The 20,802-nt window shown below is 42.1% G+C and overlaps 1 protein-coding gene across 1 annotated transcript in view; it reads left to right on the top strand.

Annotated features, from left to right (window-relative positions):
* The window catches only part of Mark1 (microtubule affinity regulating kinase 1), a 105,946-nt gene that overhangs the window by 56,084 nt on the left and 29,060 nt on the right, over positions 1–20,802 (top strand). Inside the window, exons 4-7 of the mRNA XM_052200707.1 lie at positions 11,555–11,603; positions 12,695–12,760; positions 15,050–15,120; positions 20,299–20,355. Coding sequence (XP_052056667.1) covers positions 11,555–11,603; positions 12,695–12,760; positions 15,050–15,120; positions 20,299–20,355 — 243 coding nt within the window. The remainder of the gene's footprint in view (positions 1–11,554; positions 11,604–12,694; positions 12,761–15,049; positions 15,121–20,298; positions 20,356–20,802) is intronic.

The following is a 20,802-nucleotide window of genomic DNA, read 5'->3' as shown; positions in this document are numbered from 1 at the left end:
GTGAAGGTTGGGTGCAGCCTCGTCTTGGTCTCATTGTTAGAAGCACTTGACTGAATCTTACTCTGGTTCAGTCCACCTGTAAGCTGACTTATTCCATTCATTCTCTTCTGTTTATAGGAAATATCCCCTTCCTTTTTCAACATCCCCAATAGATAAAGGGATCGAAATATGAAGTACCGAATGTTTAGAACCTCTCAGATATGAAGTTCTTTAAAGTAGTCTGGTCTTCGGGAATGTGTCTTCGCTGTCTTCAACAGCATACCTCTGTCACTTGTTGTAAGCAATCAGAGTCTAAGCTGATGAGTGTCACAGTAAGAGAGGGTTTCAGTTCTTTCCCCTGTGTAGCATAAGAATCATCTCTCAGTCATGGGTTTTGGCGAATGTTCCGTGACCCACATAAGTGACGTCTGGGGTTCCTTTAAGCTCTCTGTAATGCTGGGTGAGCAGCGAATCACTGGGATGATTTTGTTCATAACTCATAGGCTTCAACTGCAGGATTTTCGTTTCCTTGGGAATGTCCTTTCAGACAGTGGGCACAGTAGCTTATCAGATGGTAGAGGTTGCCTCGCTTGAGTCATCTGCGTATGTCTACCCCGCCGACACTCTTGTCACTGTGATTGCTTATGTACTTACACTTTAGTTTTTAATTGTTTTATTTTGTGTGTCTGGATGTATTTGCTTGCATGTATGCCCATGCACCACGTGCATGCAGTGCCCACAGGCCAGAAGAGGGCACTGGGTTCCCTGGAACTAGTTACAGTGGTTACGAGTTGCCGTGTAGGTGCCAGGAGTCAAACCCAGATCTTCCATAAGAGGAGGCAGCGCTTTTAGCCACTGAGCTTTCTCCTCAGCCTCTGTTTTCACTTTTCATTGTATTACACATCACAACAGTGGCCCTTTGTATCAGAGCGATTCCTTACTGACAAAATCTGAGAGAGGGAAAAACAAACAAGAGTCAACATGGTAGTATATGCTGTAATTATGCTTCTAATGAGGCTAAGGCAGGAAGGAGGACCATGAGACTGAGCCCAGCATGTGCAACACAGTGAAACCACATTATTAACGATTCATAATTAATTAATATTAAAATAAAAGCAAGACTGCCACAACTCAGGATTATGTTGTAAAATGACAGGTTATATTAAAATCATATAGAATGTGATTCTCTGTGCTAGGACATAAGAGATTTTTACATAAGCAAAGGTGTAAAAACATTAATTACTGAAATCTTGAGAACATACTTTATTGACTAGCTCATCCATTTGCTGCCAGTATTTTGTGATCTGCGCAATGGACGAGAGTTTTCCAGTAATGCCCAGCCCTCTCAGGTAGGCTGAGTAAGTGTCCCAGAACGTCTGTAAAACAATCACTACCACATCGAAGAATGTGATCACAGTAAGACAAAACAGGTAGGATTCAGTAGAAATCAAATATGTAAAAGAGACCACAGAGGTATTGTATTGGCAAATAGTTCAATCAAGACAAAAACCAGAGTTCTTCAGCAGTGTTTCTTAGTAGGCCTACCCATCAGACATGTTTAAATGTCAATTACTCTGGTATGTTCATCAGATTTATAGCTGAGTGAATCCACACATGTGCTGGGTGTTTGCCCATATAGCTCTTGTTACATGTGTGTAGACTAAAAGGAACATGTTGCCTAAGTCTGATTTTGGTCAATGAAACTAAAGTGATGAGGGTATTAATTTGTGTGTGTGTGTGTGTGTGTGAGAGAGAGAGAGAGAGAGAGAGAGAGAGAGAACACGCAAGCGCTGGGTTGTAGACTACAAACACTGTTTTTAAATCAAAGATGGTGAACTACCTTTATGTGTGTGGACTCCCCTCCTCCCATCTCTCCCCCTCCATCCTTACACACACACCTCTTCTTTCTTTTATAATTCTGTAAGGATGCTGCTGCTACATATGTTGGCGAGATGACCTCTGCTGCCCACTTAAAAACTACTCCATCTTCATGGAACTAGCAATCAGCAACACATCTCTGACCTTGATTTGGTTTTGGACAAGATACTTAAAATAAGGATGATCATGAAATTTTAACTGAAAGTTATATCTTTTTCACACACAGAAGGAAGTGTGTTTCACGCTGTGATAGACTTTGAGAGGAAAGTGTTCAGGAGTAGAAAGTGATATCAGTAAAATTACTGTATCTGCCTTAAATATGAGCTGTGTATTCACAGTAAGGCCAGACTTTCTGAACTCAAACTGTGTTTCCAGTTTATCATGCCCTCTTAGATGTCAGGAAGAATATGCAGTGACATATTTTTGACATGTTTCACAGTGGGCACACTGCATCCAGTTATGAAAATACTTGCAGAGCAAATGTGTCTAATGAGTGGATACGGCGCATCTGTTTGTTCCTGTCCCTCAGATTAAGACTCCAGCCTTTCAGATAGGCAGATTTCTAATGTTAATCTCAGCACTCAGAACACAGAGGCATGCTGGGTGGTAGTGGCACATGCCTTTAATCCCAGCACTTGGGAGGCAGAGGCAGGTGGATTTCTGAGGTCGAGGCCAGCCTGGTCTATAAAGTAAGTTCAGGACAGCCAGGGCTACCCAGAGAAACCCTGTCTCGAAAAAACAAAAAAACTCAGAGGTGCACAGATATTTGTGAGTTCAGTGACAGCCTGGTATACATAGTGGGCTCCAGGACAGGCAAAGCTATGTAGAGACCCTGTTTCAAAAAAATCAAAACAATTAAAAAAAAAATTCCAGTGCTTCTGTACCTGCATGTCTGCCTATGATAAGCACAGCTTGCTAAGGCGTGCTGGCCGCTGCCCATGGTCTGCAGGAGGAACTGCTCTATAAGATTGGATCCAGCCCTCAGGTCCCCAGGGTTATCTGGCATGTCACCCCATGCACATTTTGTCCCCTGGTGATCTATGATTATGAATTTCTCATTTGATAGAAATAAGTGGAATAAAGTGAAGAAGAAAGGCAGTAATTAGAAATGAAACTGTCTTATAGTTCATCCTAAATGCCACATACAGACTCTCATTAATTCCTGATTCCACAATATTTATTTAGAGGCTTTGTCTCTCCACATGTGTTTTATTTTTTTCTGTTCTTGGCTTCTCCCTTCCCGTCTCCTGTTAATGAGGTCATTGTCCTGTTGCTGGCCGTTACAGGAGAAGCTCTGTGCCGCTTATCCATAGACCTCTTCTATATTCTCTTCTTAGGCTGAGGTAACTGGTGGACTCTGAGTTAGCCCCTTTACCTTAGACTACCCTGAAATATCCTTGTAATTTCCTCTCTAAGACACCCCAACTACAGAATTGAACGCGTGACCTCTCCTTACTTACCTAATGCCCCCTGATCTCGTCACCCTGTGACCTCTCTGTGAACAGCGGCATGCCCCCAAATCATGTAAGCAGTCAACCTCAGAAGTGCCCCAGTTGCTCCTTTGTCTTCATGCTCACCTGAGGGTGGTTGACCTCTTCCGGGTGACCTGTTCTGTCCTGTCCATCTTCCTGCAGACGGGTATTTAATATTCCGTTTTTGATAACTTAGAAATCGGCCTCGCTAGCATATTACCCACAAGGCCCACCACCACCACAGCTCTTCACTTCCCCTAATGCCCCTCCCTCTAGCTTCAGGCTCCATCTAGTCCTTGTCATCTCTTCTCCCAGATACCTGGCCTTTGCAGCCTTCCTGACCCCTCTGCCTGGCACTAGCTCCTCTCCTCACTTTGTTCTTAAGCAGTCCAGTCTGAGTCACTTCCCCAGAGAAATCTTTCCTGTTTCCCACAACAGTTTTCAATCCCCTTTTCCTACTAGGATTAGGCACTTGTAACTAAGGAATTATTTGTTTCTTTGGCAGTAGTTTCATTGTTTGTATGCCAGTATTCTGTGAACCTTAAAACTCCTGATTACTGGGCCTTTATTAACTATGAAACATGTATCTACTTCTACCATGGAAAATTTTTCTCTTGAGGGACGTGGAAGTGGCTAGGAATCTTAACATCATCTATAAACTTTGGCTTGGCTGTTTCGAAAGTTACAGCCCATTTAGTTCCTAAAGGAACCTTTCACCTCCCAAATGCAACCGGCTAGGACTGCCTCTTCCTTTCCTCCCTAGAGGCCTGCTGTGTTTGGTCTCATCTTCCCATGCCTCCAGCTAAGTCTGCTCTTTCCTTGCCATAGGCCTGCCCTCTGCCTTGGCTCTTTCTTTCCCTGTGTGTCCAAGTAGACCCTACTGGGTAGTGGTCCACCTTCCTCCAGGACCTCTCTCCTGCCCATAACATAGGCTCTGCTTCCTCCTGCCCTGTAGGCAATCCGTCTCCTTTGCAACTGGCTTCTCAGCTGCTGGATAGAGACCATTGCTCTGCCTAGAAGTTCTGAGCTAGCCAGGGCTATATAGTAGGCTACCCTGAACTATGGTAAGACCCTTCTCTAAACAACCAAAGCAAAGCAGAAAGAAAGCAAACAAAAAGAAGTTAATTGTTATAGTGCTACTAGTAGTAGTTTTATAAAATATCTGATGGCTGTCCCAGTAAGATGCCGGAAGGCTAAAAATGAAGTGGCATAATGATCTCAAAAATTATGAAGCTGGACATTTAATCAGCAGTGTTGATTATATACATGGCATATGTATAATTTCTCAGTGAGTGAGGCTTCCAAGTGAATCTAGGAACTGAATGTCACCTGTAGGGTGAAACAAGCTCACATTTCAACTTATTAATGGGCCAAAAAATGTTGCCAAGGATGCAGACAGGATTATTACAAACTGCAGTGATAGCATTATTACAAACTGCACTTCTGTCCCTCTTAAAGTCACATCAGCATGAAGTACTTGTAAAGCTAAGAAGGGTGCACTGAAAGACACCAGTTATACAGGCCTCCTTCTCCAAGTTCTGTGTACTGAAGTCAGCAGGAAAGGACAATCGACTACAGATCATCCTGTCTTTAAGATAAGTGAGCCACAGAGATGGCCTCTGGCATGAGGACACCACAGGAAGCATGGCTGCAGGTCTGATTGGAATAAGACACATTTTAGCTGAGTTTTGATGAGAGGCTTTCCATAGAGTTAGGATGAAAGGTGACTACTAGGCCATGTCCAAAATCCACTAGTTTGGATTACAACATATCCCCCATGACACAAAGGAATAATAGGCAAAAGAAATGGAAGGGATTAGAAGGAAAAGAAATTAGTTGAGAAGAGAAAAAGAAAATTCTCCTAACTGAGGCAAGTACTGATTGGCACCGTGGCGCTTTGCTGATGCTAGCCTTGGCCTGACTAGCAAGGACTGAATAGAACAGTGTCCAAAGGGATCGTTTGGTGACTTCAGCTACCTGGAGCAAATCCAGGACTCTAGAAGGAAGTGGCAAAGGCCCTGAGCAGTTAGAGGCCTGCTTTGTAGCCAAGGCGTCCTTCAGTTCTCATAACAGTTGTAACAAATGCTGACTTTGCCATCCAGCTCACGGCAGACCTGAAACAGGAAGCCTGCAGGGACCTAGCCCTGAGAGCTCCCGCTGTTGTGTATGTGCTGGAGACATCATGGCCTCACAGCTTGAAAGCGAGAAAGAAGGAAGTCAGAAACTTGAATAGTGTGGAACTGAAATCCTTGTGAACACTTTCCTTACTAGTCCACAGGCAAATGATGCATGCAGAAGGGATGGCATTAGTGATGGCTCTCCATCGGGTGCAGTCTTACTTCCGTCTAAAGGCTCTGCTCCCTTCCCCCTTCCTAAGGAAAGGCAAGCACTACTAAGATTGGCATCTTTCTGTTCCGAGATGGCCGGCTCACTGGTCTAGCTCGGGGTTTCTGCAGAAGACTGCTGCCGTAGCCTCACTCTCTATTCTCCCTCCCCAGTGCCCTTCTAGGAGACAAAGAGTCTTAGACTGGTGATGAGGGGAACATTTTTAGATTTTGTTGACATAATGTATTCATTTGGCCAGAATTTTCTAGATTCGGGATAAACTGTTAGTCTATTAGGGCCACCATCATAACAACATCCCACAGAATGATTACTGTTCCGAAGGCTGAAAGTCCAAGACAGAAGTGTTTGCAGGGTTGGTTTCTTCTGAGTCTTTTCTCCTTGGCTTGCAGATAGCCATCTTTTCACTGTTCACACATCATGTCTTCTTGGCCCCAGTCATCCTTGGTAGCTCTTCCTCCTCTAAGGACACTGGTCGGTCATATTGGCCTAGGCTTTTATGACTTCATATAACCTGAGCTCTCTTCGTAAGAGCCCTTTCTCCAAGAACTGTCACCCTGGGAGCCAGGACCACACTCCAGTCCGTACCAGATAGTGGGGCATATGCAGCCAGCATGTGCTTCCTTAGATGGAGGGATGCTTGCCGGGGCAGGATGCTGACAGTCCACTTTCTATAGTGGACATACCATACAAAACACCATATGACCCTTCTATGACTGCCACTATGTTAACTTCAGTGGTTTGAGTAAGAATGGCCCCAAAGGCTCATGTACTAGATTAGTCACTAGAGAGTGGAACTCTGAAAGGTTAGAAGGACTAGGAGATGTGTCTTTCTTGGAGGAAGTGTGTCTCTGGTGTAGGCTTTAAGGACTCAAAAGCCCATACCAGGCCTAGTCTCTCGTGTTGCCTTTGATCAGATTGTAGAACTCTCGCTACTTTTCTAGCACCATGTCTGCCTGTGTGCTGCCATGCTCCCATCATGATGATAATGGACTAAGCCTCTGAACTGTAGGCAACTCCTCCCATTAAATGGTTTCTTTTCTAGGAGTTGCCTTGGTCATGGAATCTCTTCACAACAGAACAGTGGCATTAGCCAGCATGCTCCCAGCCACAGCATACCTCCATGCTCTTAGTTGTTAAAATGGTCACATTCTTTGTTCAAATTAAATGTTAAAATGATATGATTAAGGCATCATTGAGATGCAGGAGCCCTAATAATTATGTATTATTGTTTTAATTTTTAAAAATTACTTTTTGATCAGAACTTGGGCTCTACATATAAATATCTTTTATATATCATCTCCAGGTGGAATTGGAGTGTTCCATTAAAGTACTTTTTTTTAAATGTCTCAGTTTTTATAAGATTACTATCCCAGATCTACCTGTTTTTGATAAAATAGCTATATTCCAAGTTCCAATCAAAGACTAAAAACTGATAAATCTAAAATGTTGCACAAAAGCCCAGCTTTAAAAAGAAAAAAAAAAAGGCAAAAACAGCTAAATGAGCCAAACCTCATCACCATGGAGGAATGAATGTCTTGAAGGACACACAACCATCAGTTCCCTCAGACAGCAATTCTCAGAGATCCAGACATCAGGGCTGGAAAGGTGGCTCAGAGGAAAGCACTGGCGTTTAGTTCCCAGCGCCACCCTTCCTGCGCAGCTCACAGCTGCCTGCAGCTCTAGCTTTAGGGAATGAGACACCCTCTTCTGCCTTCCATGGGGGCCTGCACACACGAGGCACATATAAACATATTCAGACATATACACGTAAAGTATTAATCTGCTTCCATCAGCCTGGCATACCATAGCCAGTTTACTTTTAAGGAAAACTCCTGACCTGTTTTACTAAGAGTAACTAATGCTCTCCGTGTGGCAGTGTTGTCCTGTTTTGTAACTTGGCACGCTATCTCAAGGAAGCAGAGGAAGGGAAACCAGGGAGCCCAAGGATCCTGCGTATGCGGTGGATCATGGACCAATCCCTCGGCACACAGGCAGGCCTGTGCTGCTTAGAGAGCAGGGCAGCAATGGTGTGGAAATAGAGTGGTTATTGAGAGAGTAGGTTAAATAAGGAAAAGCTTGAAAATGATACAGAATTTAACATTTAAATTGAGTACTTAAATATATATTCTTTAACCGAAGTAGGATGAATACTTCTTCTGTAGCTTAAGTGTCCTGGTTAAAATTGTACTCTATTTAGCATGGCTCACACTCATAAAGTTTGAATACATTTGTCACTATTTCTAGTTGTGTTTTATTTCATAAAAGATTATAATGCAGGGCTGGAGAGATGGCTCAGCGGTTAAGAGCACTGACTGCTCTTCCGAAGGTCCTGAGTTCAAATCCCAGCAACCACATGGTGGCTCACAACCATCTGTAATGAGATCAGACTCCCTCTTCTGGAGTGTCTGAAGACAGCTACAGTGTACTTACATATAATAAATAAATAAATCTAAAAAAAAAAAAAAAAAAAAGATTATAATGCAGTTAGGAAGCAACCTGCCAATAAAACCCTATATTTAATTTTAATCATTTACACTTACTCAACCTATACCTTGGGCAGCAATTTTATTAGTAACTTACATCTGGTATTTTCAAATTATTCACTTTATTATATTACAAATACATGACTCATTGGTTTATATAAAATGTAATTGTGTCAGACAGACTCCAAGGCAATCCCTAGTAGCGCCAGCCTCCCAAAAGTCACTTCTTTCTGTCATTCCTTCCCCAGATGATGGACAGGGCAGAAGACTTTCTTCAAACAGTAGCATGGGGGTGGGGAGGTAAAGGGCTCTTGGTCCCATGATTATATTAAATGATATGAACTGTCTGTCATGCTAGCTTATACCCTAGGGCAGTGGGTCTCACCCTTCCTACTGCTGCAGTCCTGGAAGACAGTTCCTCATGGTGTGCTGACCCCCAACCATAACATTATTTCACTGCTACTTCCTAACTGTAATTTAGCTGCCATTATGAATTGTAATGTAAATATCTGATGTGCAGGATATCTGATATATAACTTCCAAAGAAGTCATGACCCTCAAGTTGTGAACCACTGCTCTAGTTATGAGTGCTGGCTTGAGAAAAATTGTTTACATCAATAAACTCACTTACATGCCCTTTAAAAACAAAAGATGGGAAAATGTTGATTCTCTGCAGAGAACTTGTTCTGGAGCTGAGCAGGACAGGACCCAGTAGTTCCAGGAACCAGAGGAATGCTAGATGCTAAAGTGATATCTTCCTTAAAGCAAGGGTGTCCTGAGATAAGGCTGAAAAAGTAGCCTTACTTTGAAGGCCTTGGTCACACAGGCTAAAGGTGTTGGGAAATGTTTGTGTGCACTGTTGAGTGTTGCCCTTGAATTCTTGTGGGACAACCAAATAAAATTTCTTAACCATAAGTTTGAGTGTGAAAACATCGTTCTGAATGAGTTTAGAGTCCACAGCAAACTGATGGTTTTCAAAGCGTGATGAAGCTCCCAGGAAGACAGAGGGGCCGGGGTCAGGACGCCGGGAGCTGAAGGCCCAGGGGCTCCCGTGAACACTGGAAGGAAGAGGACTTGGCAGGAAACAACAGTCAGAGGAGGGAAGGGGCAGCTGCAGATGGGAGGGCGTGCTCCAGGCCCTCCATGTGCTGAGGGAAGGTCAGGGGCAGGCCAGACGTCAGGGCCATCTCAGGCAGGCAGGCAGGCCGGCACAGTCCGAGCATAGTGAACTTGCACTGGGTCCTATTTACTCACATATAACTTTTAATTATTAAATGTTAAGTATTATAGACTTTCAAAAATGAATTTAAATGAAAGTGTGTGGCTTATATGTTCACACACACACACACACACACACACAGACACATACACACCACAGGCTTACAGGCTTTCATACTTTCTTGAACTTGTGTAGGAATTACTAAAGTTAGCTAGGACAAGCTTTTTTTTTTTTTTTCTATCTAAACCTAAGTGGTTTTCCAATTGGGATGTATTTGTATTGTATTTCGTTTTGTTGTTATGCGATGTGTCATTTCAACCACTGTTGATGTACACTTTGGTCTGTATGATTCCTCAAGGCTGTTCTGTGCTCCGCCTTCTCACTTACCCGCTCACCTGTGTGAACGCTTGCTCTCAGTTCTCGGGCGCACGGCTGTAGACTGCATGGCGAGTCTTCCTTGGTTCCTGTAGGAACACTGTTCTGCATGTACCGTGTCTTTTCCATAGCATCCTCTCAGCTGACACTCACTCCACCCGCTGCACCAGAGGCTTCCGAGCGCTCCCCTTTCTGCAGGTTTGTTCTGTCTTGTTTTATATGACAGTGGTCATCCGAATGAGTGTCAGCTGCTCTCACCGTAGATTTGACTTTATTCCCCTAATGACTAATTATGATGAACATCTTTTCATGCTCTCTTAGGCTTTAATAGATCGTTACAGAAACATCGTTCGTGGTTACGCTAATTTTAGATTTTATTCTGACAAAACATGTCTTAACAGATTTATTTTATGTTGCCAATTTTTGGTTCTTCTATTTTTTTGAACAAATACTTGATTTTGATTTTGACTAACATTTATGCAAACAATATAAAAGAGAAAATACCAAATCATGCTCTTTTTTTAATTTCATGTGATTTTAACATTTGTTTATATGTATGTTCATAAGTGTCATGGTGTGTTGATGGAAGTCACCTTGTAGGAATAAGTCTCTCCTACCATGTGGGTAACAAAGACTGAACTCAGGTCATCAGAACTAATAGCAGGCACTCTTACACATTGTGACCATACCACTGGCCTAACAAATCATGCTTTTGAAAAATTGTCTGTGTAGTGTTTTAAAGTTAAGGGAAATAATAGTTAATATTCATGTTATTTTGTTTTGTTTAGCATGCTTAATAGTCCTCCTCTTAGAGCTGGAGAGAGGGTTTAGTGGTTAAGAGTGATGACTGTTCTTCCATAAAAACCTGGGTTCAGTTCCCAGCACCCACACAGGGATCCCAACCACCTATGACTCTAGTTCCATAGGATCTGATGCCATCTGTGTCTGCCAGACACATGTAGTGCCCTGCATACATGTAGGCAAAACACACAAAATAAAAAATAAAGATACCTGTCTGTTTGGTTGTTTGGTTGGTTGGTTGGTTGGTTGGTTGGTTGGTTTTGTCTTTCATGAGTGTTTCTCTGTGTAGCCCTGGCTGTCCTGGAACCTACTCTGTAGACCAGGCTGGTTTCAAACTCAAAACTAAATAAAGTCTTTTAAAATAGCCCTCTCCCTTCTCTTCCTCCTCGTCTTCCCCGTCTTCCTCTTCTCCCCCATGTTTCAAGACAGAGTCTACAGCCAGGCTTATCTTGCACTCCTCACCCCCTTGCCTCAGCCTCATGTTTTTGAATTATGGGTGGGCGTGTCCCACCGCACTTGGCTACTTTATTGTTACTTGATAGTACCCTACAAGTCTACTTAAAAGTGCATCTGAATCTTTCACAAAGTGTTGGGTCAGTCAGAAGGAGTGACATGGAGGAACCTGACCCTCCAGGTAGCATGTTTCCATGGCTAGCCCTCACAATGTGGCCTCACTGCCACTTCCTCTGTCTCTTCTTCTGCTTCTGTCCCTGAAGAATGCTTGAGGAAAGTGTGAGTCTTATTACCGATAATTTCACATGCCAAGCGGTCGTCTTGTCAGGGGTCTTTGAGAAGCCAGGCCTCCATGAAGTTAATATGGAGGGCAGAGCTGCATTGCTCAGTGCACAAGGGTAGAACCAGGAAGCAGACCTCTGCTTAGGTTCTCTGCCAGAATCAATAGTCTTGTAAGCAAGTGATTGTTATTAAATGGAAGTACAGTTGGTGTCTGCTCGAGTTTTTTCGGTCCTTTAAACAGGAATATATCTTATCTTTTTTAACAGTTGTTCCGAGAAGTACGGATAATGAAGATACTGAACCATCCTAACATAGGTATGGAACCTACACATACAAGCCATGACAGGGCGTTTCCCTGCATGGAGAGCCCTTTGAATATGTGCGATTTCATTGTTGCTCTCTCTAAAGAGAAGAAGGTGAAGGCAACTCTCGGTGCAGTGGCGCGGTCCTGGAGGCCAGCATCTGACCTCTGCTGCCGCCTCTCCTGCTTGACGTCACACGGCAGTACAACAGGGCTTCTGCACACAGACTCTCCTTGTTAAGTCAGAGAATGCATGCTACTTGCTAGGAATAGAGACAGAGTGCATATACTTTACTAATAAACACTTGTGTTTAATGTACTTTTGATAGGCAAAATGATGTTGTATTTTGAAGTAAATTAGATACTAATTTAGTTTTACTAAATAATTTTAGTAAGTCTTGATTTTGTCCCTTTTATAAATAAACTTATTGATCAGATATGCTATATAAAATCACTTGATTCTAAATAGTAAAAATGATTGTTTTTAATCTACTTATTTTTAAACATTCTCTCTTGCATCTTTTGTGTGTAGCCATTAATGTGATTATTCCTGGTGAATAGTCTTCACTATGTTAGTCAATTCTGTATTTACTAGAAGTTATTTTTAATATCACGTGAATATAAGTTTTGTTTTTTTTACCAAACACAAACGCATTATATTATTTAAGCTGCACTATCTCTAAGCTTCATTTGGATCCTGTCTTCCTGACTTTAAGACTCCACCCCTACCCCTTGTTCTCATTCTGTTTTTGTCTTTTTGAGACAAGTTCTCTATATATAACCCTGGCTGGCCTGGAACTCACAGAAATCCACCTGCCTCTGCCTCCAAAGTGCTGGGATTAAAGACATGTGCTAAAACATCCCTCTTTTTAATGGCTCTTTCGTCTCAAGTACTGTTTTACTCTAATAGACTGCAGGTCACTTTGTGGTAAGGTGTAAATACTTTCCTTGCATAGGAGAAATGATTCTCGAGTGACTTTTATTTTAAAGTTAGAATTACTCAGTTTGGCTAATATGCTAATATTCTACTTACTGTTGCCTATGGTTGCAGAAAGAATACCCATTTTATGCTGTCAGTTACAGACTTATATTTCCTCTTTTTCAGTGAAACTGTTTGAAGTTATTGAAACAGAGAAGACGCTCTACTTAGTCATGGAGTACGCGAGTGGGGGTAAGAATGAGTGGGTCTAGAAAGCATGTCCTGTTTGACGGACGTGGGATTGATGGTCCCTAGTAGTTCACTGGAACGGTTATGCCTTCATCGTAATCTGTAGTTTACTAACATCCTTTAATGACCTCTTCTTGAAAATTCAGTGTTTGCTTTCAAGACCTGCTGAGCCTACAGTATAAATAGAACTTTTCTCTTATTTAAAAATTACATAGGGGTTTTTAAAATTGGCTTTGGCATCTTTTGAGTGTTTTGATTAGAAGTGTTAGAAGATTTAGAGTGTTTTGAGGTCAAGATGATGATGATGATGATGATTTCTCACAAAGTCATGATTTAGTTAAAAATAACCATTTTCTTTGGCAACATAACTAGGATCTTTTTCTTGACATTTTAAAATCTATTGCTGTCAAGGCAAGTCAGGGAAATAAAGCACTGATTTTTCCCCCCTGCAGTCTCCAAATAGTTTCAGCTTGGCCACGTTGCCCAGGCTCTGGGCGACTAGTGACAGAGCAAGGATCTCCAGTGATCTGAAAGCTGGGTTCTTCTGGGGTTTTTGAATCGTGGCTAATTGAGAGAAGCATGTTAAAGTAGGTGTGGGTCTCCTGTAACACAGTATTTAGTCTTCCTTTTGTTCATGTAAGTAATGCTTATAAATGCTTATAGAGTAGTTTTCTAGCTGAGAATGTCAGGTAAGCAAAGATAGTTGGCCGTCAGGATCACATTATAACTGGTGAAAAAAAGCTTTGGCCAACAGTGTGAGAAGGGAAAGGCAGGGGCATGCTATGTCAGAGTTAATACTGCAGGCGTGAACTGGAGCTAACACTGAACACATATCCAGAAGCAGCTGCTCTGACAGCCAGCTTGGGCACGCCTTCATTCCTTGTTCTCATTGTCCCATTGTAAGTCACTCAATGCTTCATAAAACGTTGTGTCCCACATAGTAGATGTGTTAGTTTCATAAGCATACATCCATTACATATTTGATTGTTCATGGTTTACTGACATGCTAGGGTTCATATGCATAAATGTCATATATCTGTGTACTTAAATGCAAGTGTCACTTATGTCCTTACTACATTGCCACTGCACCAGGTGCAGCACTGTTTCATATAATCCTCACAGCCTCTAAGCAGATGCCGGTTAGAAACAGACTCTATGGGGTTTTAAATCTTCCTAAGTCGGGCAATGGTGGCACATACCTTTAATCCCAGCACTTGGGAGGCAAAAGCAGGTGGATTTCAGAGTTCGAGGCCATCCTGGTCTATAGAGTGAATTCCAGGACAGCCTAGTAAATACAGAGAAACCCTGTCTCAAAAAAACAAACAAAAAGTCTTGCTAATGTCCCTCGGTATTAAGTACCTACTAAGTATGGGGGGGTGACACCAGGGTACATTCCCAACAGTCGGACCCTGAACCCTGAGACTGTAACTTGGCTCTGCTGGGTAAGACCTTTTAAGCCATCCTGTAAGCTTTTAATCTACATGTGTATCTGTATTTTGCAGCTGATAAGATCATAGAAAATAAGTCTCTCTGTTACATATTGAGGAAACATTTCAAGATTTTAACTTATGATTAACTTTTCTAAATGATTAAGGGCTACAGAAAGATATAAGACATATGGAGATATAGATGCATAGGCTCAATAGAAAATATCAACACTATTTGCTGTTAATGAGCTCTGCACATTTGTGTTGCATGTCCACTGCTTTGTAATGGAGATGAAGATGCACATGCATACATGGTGCAGCTGTGATGGGGCTGGGGCAGCCAGCAGGTCATATGAGGCAACCCGACCCCGAGGGTGACGACGGGCTGCCATGTCATTTGAGGGCACGAGAGAGCAAAGGCACACTCAGAGTACACAGAGTACACACATGACAACTCACAGTACAGAAAGGACGGACAGAGTTGAACCAGGCTGTGTGATGAAATTTAAGAGAACACTGTCACTACTGTGTAATGGAGTCTGCATACCAAAGCCAAATGTGACTTTGCACTGCCCTGTGGCTTCCTTTCATTAGAATGGGTGAAAAAGAATTGACTATTCCATGTAACTTTGAACGTAGAGAATGTATTTTCTTGGTTTTTTAAGAAGAGTTTTTATAAGTCATAAATTGCTACAGATTCTCAATTCCATGTGTAATTCATTTCCTATTTCTGTGTTAGTTTATGACTTGTATAAACAGCAGAAAATGGTGGACCAAGTGATTCCTGAAAAGAAAAGCCAAAACTTGGCATTGTGTGCATTGTTAATCAATGTGTATTTACTCCCTGCTTTGTCTTCTGATTCAGGTGAAGTCTTTGATTACTTGGTTGCCCACGGAAGAATGAAAGAGAAAGAGGCCCGTGCCAAATTCAGGCAGGTATGGAAAGTTGCTTTGCCTCTGCTTTGCTGATATTCTTAGTGATGTGCAGCAGGTTGTATCTCACACAACTTTGAGAGTACGTGGGCATTTTAAAAGAAGAGCTCTTTCTTCCATTTTGAAGAATGGAACATTCCTAGAACAGAAACCCATTTTCCAGAATTTCACCTTAAAATAGTAGTTGCACATGGTTATTTTAAAATATCCTTGAATGGTAACATTTTATACATTAGAGTCAGTGTTTACCTTTGAGTCTTAACATCTCAGACCAGATGGAGGCAGAGAAGAAATGCTGAGTTCTGTATGTAGCCAGGAACTGTTCTCAAGTCCCACCAGCTTTGCATGTGCATTACTGTGTTGTCCTCTTCTAGGATTCAATATATAGTAGTTTAAAATTCACTTGAGAATTCACTCAAAAAATATGCTCAGTTTTGTCTAGCACATGTGTGAGAAAGATGCGGACGTGACAGGACACAGAGATCGGAAGCTCACACTCTCAAACTTCCAGTGTGGCATCGTGGTGACTTACTGTGGAAAGGACAAAGTGAGGGGAGGAGATTCTTTTTAAACACATTTAAAACTTTACTCTTAATTTTTGCAACTGTATTAAATGTACTTTTCTTTTTTTTTACAATTCACTTGTTAAAAAATTTTAAAATAACCATGTGCAACTACTATTTTAAAATTTTTTTCACAATTTATTTTTTAGGAAAAATCCTTGAATAATAAAAAATTGCACACCAAGGTTAACTGGGCCCAAAGTCTAGTCATCTCAGTGAAGTTCTGTCGGGTTAGAGGAGCTGTCAGGACTGACACCCTGAGGCCTCACACTGCACTTTACACTGTCACTATTGGATATATCTTACATACTTATCCCCCACCAAAAACAAAGTCTTCCTTCCCTCAGGACCCGTGTCCTGTGATGTGCACAGTCCTTCCTCATCTCCTTATGTTCGGCCTCTCTCCTTCTCTTTCCGTTTATGGCCACAGGTACATTTGTTCACATATGTGCATATTTTACATACACATATAGCTCCAGAATATGAGGGAGAACACGTATGGTCTCCTTAGATCATGGGTCCTCACTTAATTCTATATATCCATTTCCTCATAAATGTTATCATTTTTAATGTTACTATTCCATTTTTATATAGCAAATTTTTATTAACCACTAATCTGTTGTTGGACAACTAGGCTGAAAAAAATTAGGTATGCTTTATAAATTGCATAGAAATGACTAATGAAGTGTGAATTGTCCATAAAATATACTGAAGTAAAGCTTCAGCGATGTATTATCTCCTAGACTTGTCCTTAGTGGTTGAAGAATTTTTATTTTAAAGTAGTTTAGCTCTTCATCTGTGAACACTACACTGATTCTGCAGTTGAAGATATTCTGTAAACAGTCTGTCTGAGCCACGGTTCACGGAGGCTAACTCATGAATAGTCCTCGTCATTGAGAGGGAAGACAGCCTGCTTCACTTTTTGACCTGACCTTCCAAAGTGATTGTGTAGTTGCTTTGCTTTCTAAGTTATTCAGGTAGGTTCTTACAGTTATTCATAGTAGGTGGGGGTCTGTGACATGGCTCAGGGAGCAAAGGCACTTACCACCAAGACCAGCAACCTGAGTGCAGTCCTGGGGACCCTCTTAGAGGAGGAACAGAACCCACTCCTGATGTCCTCGGCCTCAACACACGTCACACTCAGGAGCTCGCTGCAACCTCATACACAAAGTGCACACAAAAATAGTGGATCCAGGGCATTGAATCTTCAAGACCCTCCCTGCTGTACGGAGCTATCACTCCGCTCAGTGAGCTTTGCTTGCTTGTCCTTAAAAAGCAAAACAAACAACAGTGACTGTGGAAACCGCTGGTAATGGGAAAAGCAACAGTAAGAGCCCGGGTTGTGTTCAGCCCTTTCCGTTTTTAAATTCTTTCCTATCCTGGGGGGAGCTTCGTGCCCTCTGGTCAAGCACTCCAATTATCTCCCTCCTTGTCGATTGGGGTTAGCAGCAAATGAGCAAGAAAATTCCAGTTGTTGACGAATGTTCCCTTTGGGATGGTTTGCACTTACCCTTTGTCTTTGTAGCCTGCTGGATTCACATAGTTGCTAAAAACATAGCAAGTATAGAAAGTTGTACTGGGTGAAGTTTTCTGTAGTGAAAGTGTGCAGTCAGCCAGCATGGTTAATGGAAACAATATAGAGTTTAGGTTAAGATCTAGAGATCTAACCCACCCCCATAAATACACACAAACACACACACATACTTGTGTTTATGATTTTTACATAAATGGTAAAAGAATGTACTACATTAACAAGAATATATAAATTCATGCCCTTGACCTTATTGTTTGGTATACTAAAAACAATACACAGTTTAAGATCATTTTAGCAACCATTGCCAGTACAATGCCTCTGCATTCCATAGGCTGTGAGAGTGTACATACATACACACATGCAAACGCACGCGCGTGCGCGCGCACACACACACACACACACACACACACACACACACACGAGTATTGGAGCTGCTGAGATGGCTATGCAGTGAAAGTGTGCTTCCTGCTTTCAGAGGACCCAGTTCAGTTCCCTGCCCCACATGGTAGCTCACAGGCATCCAAACCTCTAGTTCCAGGGTACCCCGTGCCCTTTTCTGGCCTCTATGAACACTGTACACATGTGGCACACAGACATAAATGCAGACAAAAGACCTACTTATATAAAATGAGAATAAATCTTATTTTTAAAGTTATAACATTGACTCCAAGGTCAAGGCTACTACCTAGAGAAGAGGAATTCCTAACCAGTTCATAAATCATTGCAAAGCTATTGCATAGCACACGCGGAGCCTGAAGGTCAGTGCGGGCCTGCTGAGAAACCTGTTCTCCAGGTCCACACTGAAAGGGTCCTAGAAAAGCTCCTGTACCCTGCTTGTGGGGACTTCTCAGGTGGCAGAGTCTGCTGTAGGCCAGTGCAATGAAACATGGGCTTATGAGTGACAGCTCATGTGGTGAGTCGGAAACCACAGCGTCTTCCATGTCTGACATGGCCCCTTGCTGGCAAGTGTGTGACACAGCAAATGGCCCTCCTGAACACTAGCTCAGAGGCCATGCTCTGTGGGAAGAACACATGCTTCATGGAGCATTCTCTCATGTTAGTGTCCATTGTCAAAGCTTTGGAGCTCAGCAAGATTCTTATTCCAGAAATGTCTAGAAACTGGTTGTATAGAGATGGTCCTGTCAGGTGTGAACTCTGGCCCCTGGTAACTCTTGGTAGCCAAACACTGTAGCATACAAGTACATGACTTATACAAGACAGCGCTGTTACCAGCAAATTTCTGTCTCCCCAAAGAAAAGGAGCCTGGTCCTCTGAGCACTTTTACCTGTAGAGTATAGCCAGAAAACTGTACGTGCAGATATATCTTGTGAAATATAGACATAATATAGCGAACGTCAACTCTTAGAACCCTTTAAAGCACAGTGCTCCAGAATCTTACAGTGCTGACTCTTCTGTTCTGCTGTGTGTAGGGACTCATACTGAAGATGCTCACAGTATTGCGATGGTGCCCCAAACATGTAGTGCCTGTGCAGTGTGTGTGCTCCTATGGACTCTGTCTGCTCTGTGACTTCTTCTCCTCCCTCATCATTAACACCGCTCATCATTTTACTCCCATCCTCCCATGCCAATGATCCCACTGCTCTCGTCCTGCAGGGACACCCTCAGCCAGTGGCACCTCCTCTAGGAAGCATTTCTGATGCAGTCATCCTTTCCGTAGCCCCTCACTTCCATATACCTCTACATCTGTGATTCTACCTGGATTATAGTCCCTCCCTTTCCCTCTTAGTGAAACTGTAAGCTCTGTAGTGTTTGTGTTTGTACTCCCCTGGGAACAGGCACATAGCAGGTACTCAGTAAACTGGCTTGACCAAAGTGAATTTCATTGAGGTATTTATTCATTGTGTGTTGGTGGGTTTGTTTCTTAAATCCATGTCTGATCGTGGAGCCATTTGACAAACATGTGGATAACTTTCTAACACTGGAATGCCACTTTCACTGTGCTGTGGATCCTTCCCTTCATTCTGGCAGCACAGCGGACTTCATTCTGGCAGACTGCGGAGATCCCTCTTCTGTCTGCATCTGCGAATGGCTAACCTGCATCCACACAGGATTCACATTTAACTAACCCCACAGCTCCATGCTAAAATGATCATCCTTTGAGGCACCAATTATAATTACACATGCAGAGCAGCTCCTTACTGACTGCTATTGGGTTCTTTTACAGAATCATCACAGAAAAGCTTAGAATCTATTGCTTATTTGTATCTGAGGCCTTTACACTGTTGGGCACTTCGCTGCTTGGCCCTTACCTCACAGTCCCACACATAATTAAAGGCTATGGCTACAGGGCTGGAGGGATGGCTCAGCAGTTAAGAGCACTGACAGCTCTTCTAGAGGTCTTGAGTTCAATTCCCATCAACCACATAGTGACTCACAACCATATGTAGTAGGATCTGATACCCTCTTGTGGTGTGTCTGAAGATAACCACGGTATACTCATATACATAAAATAAGTAAACCTTAAAAAAAAAAAGACTATGGCTGCAAAATGTATGTGCACTGCACAGCTCTTTGCTCAGCAGAATTAGGAGCAAGTGTAAGATGAACTTGTATCTCATTTCTTGATTATTTGTTTTCTTTTTAAGGGTTAGCTTTTTTACTATTTCTTTATATTTGATCAGAAAATATAAGATGTTGTTAAATACTGACCGATTAGTTCTTGATAAGTTAAGGGAATATGCCTGAGCAGATGTGATGTAATCCTAAATAACTTTGCTGTAACTCCAGACAGCCATCTTGAATGCTTGTCTACATGTGCCAGCATTGTAGTCACCCCTTGTTCTAAATGACAGATGATAGACTTTGGCTCATGTAAACAGAGAAATTTAAAGAATTTCCATAGATGTTGACCAAGAAGAAAAAAATGGGAGTGTTTTCCCAAAAGAATATTACTTCCTATATTTAAAAGTTTTATCTCTTTAATAGTATAGTTTTCTAAAAGAATTATGAAATTGCTATTATTTTAGTCAAAGTTAGTACTTTATATGAATTGAAAATGATAAATATTAAAATCAAATATTTAACCAAAAATAATTTTGACTTTTTATCCAAATACTCTTTCAGATTGTATCTGCTGTACAGTATTGTCATCAAAAATGCATTGTTCACCGTGATCTTAAGGTAAGCTGCTACTTTTAAAATTAAAATCTTAATTATGAAAATATGTAATAATAAGGAGGCTGGGGAGAAGGGCACTTGCTGTGCAAGCATGAAGACCTGAGTTCAAATCCCCCAGCACTTCCCTAGGAAAAATCTGGTATGGCTGTGCATGCCCATGAGAGCCCACTGGCTGCCAGCCTCGCTCAGACAGCAGTGCCAGGCTCAGTGACTGATTCTGTCTTAAGGGAATGAAGCAGAGGTGAGACAGCAGGATGCTGCATGTCCTCCTCCGGCCTCCACACAGGCGCACACACCATATTGTTAGACACACACTTAAAATGTGTCATAATATAATTAGGGCTGCTTCTTCGATTTCTCCATCCTGACTTCGTGGCACAGGATGGGGTGATTTTTGGTGAATTGTCACTATAGCTTATGAGGTACTGTATTCAGCAAGCACAAGAGAAT

The sequence above is a fragment of the Apodemus sylvaticus genome, chromosome 12, assembly GCF_947179515.1.
Source record: "Apodemus sylvaticus chromosome 12, mApoSyl1.1, whole genome shotgun sequence".
Taxonomy (NCBI): Eukaryota; Metazoa; Chordata; class Mammalia; order Rodentia; family Muridae; genus Apodemus; species Apodemus sylvaticus.
Note: the sequence above shows the minus strand (reverse complement) of the source record. Positions and strands in the feature narration are given on the sequence as shown.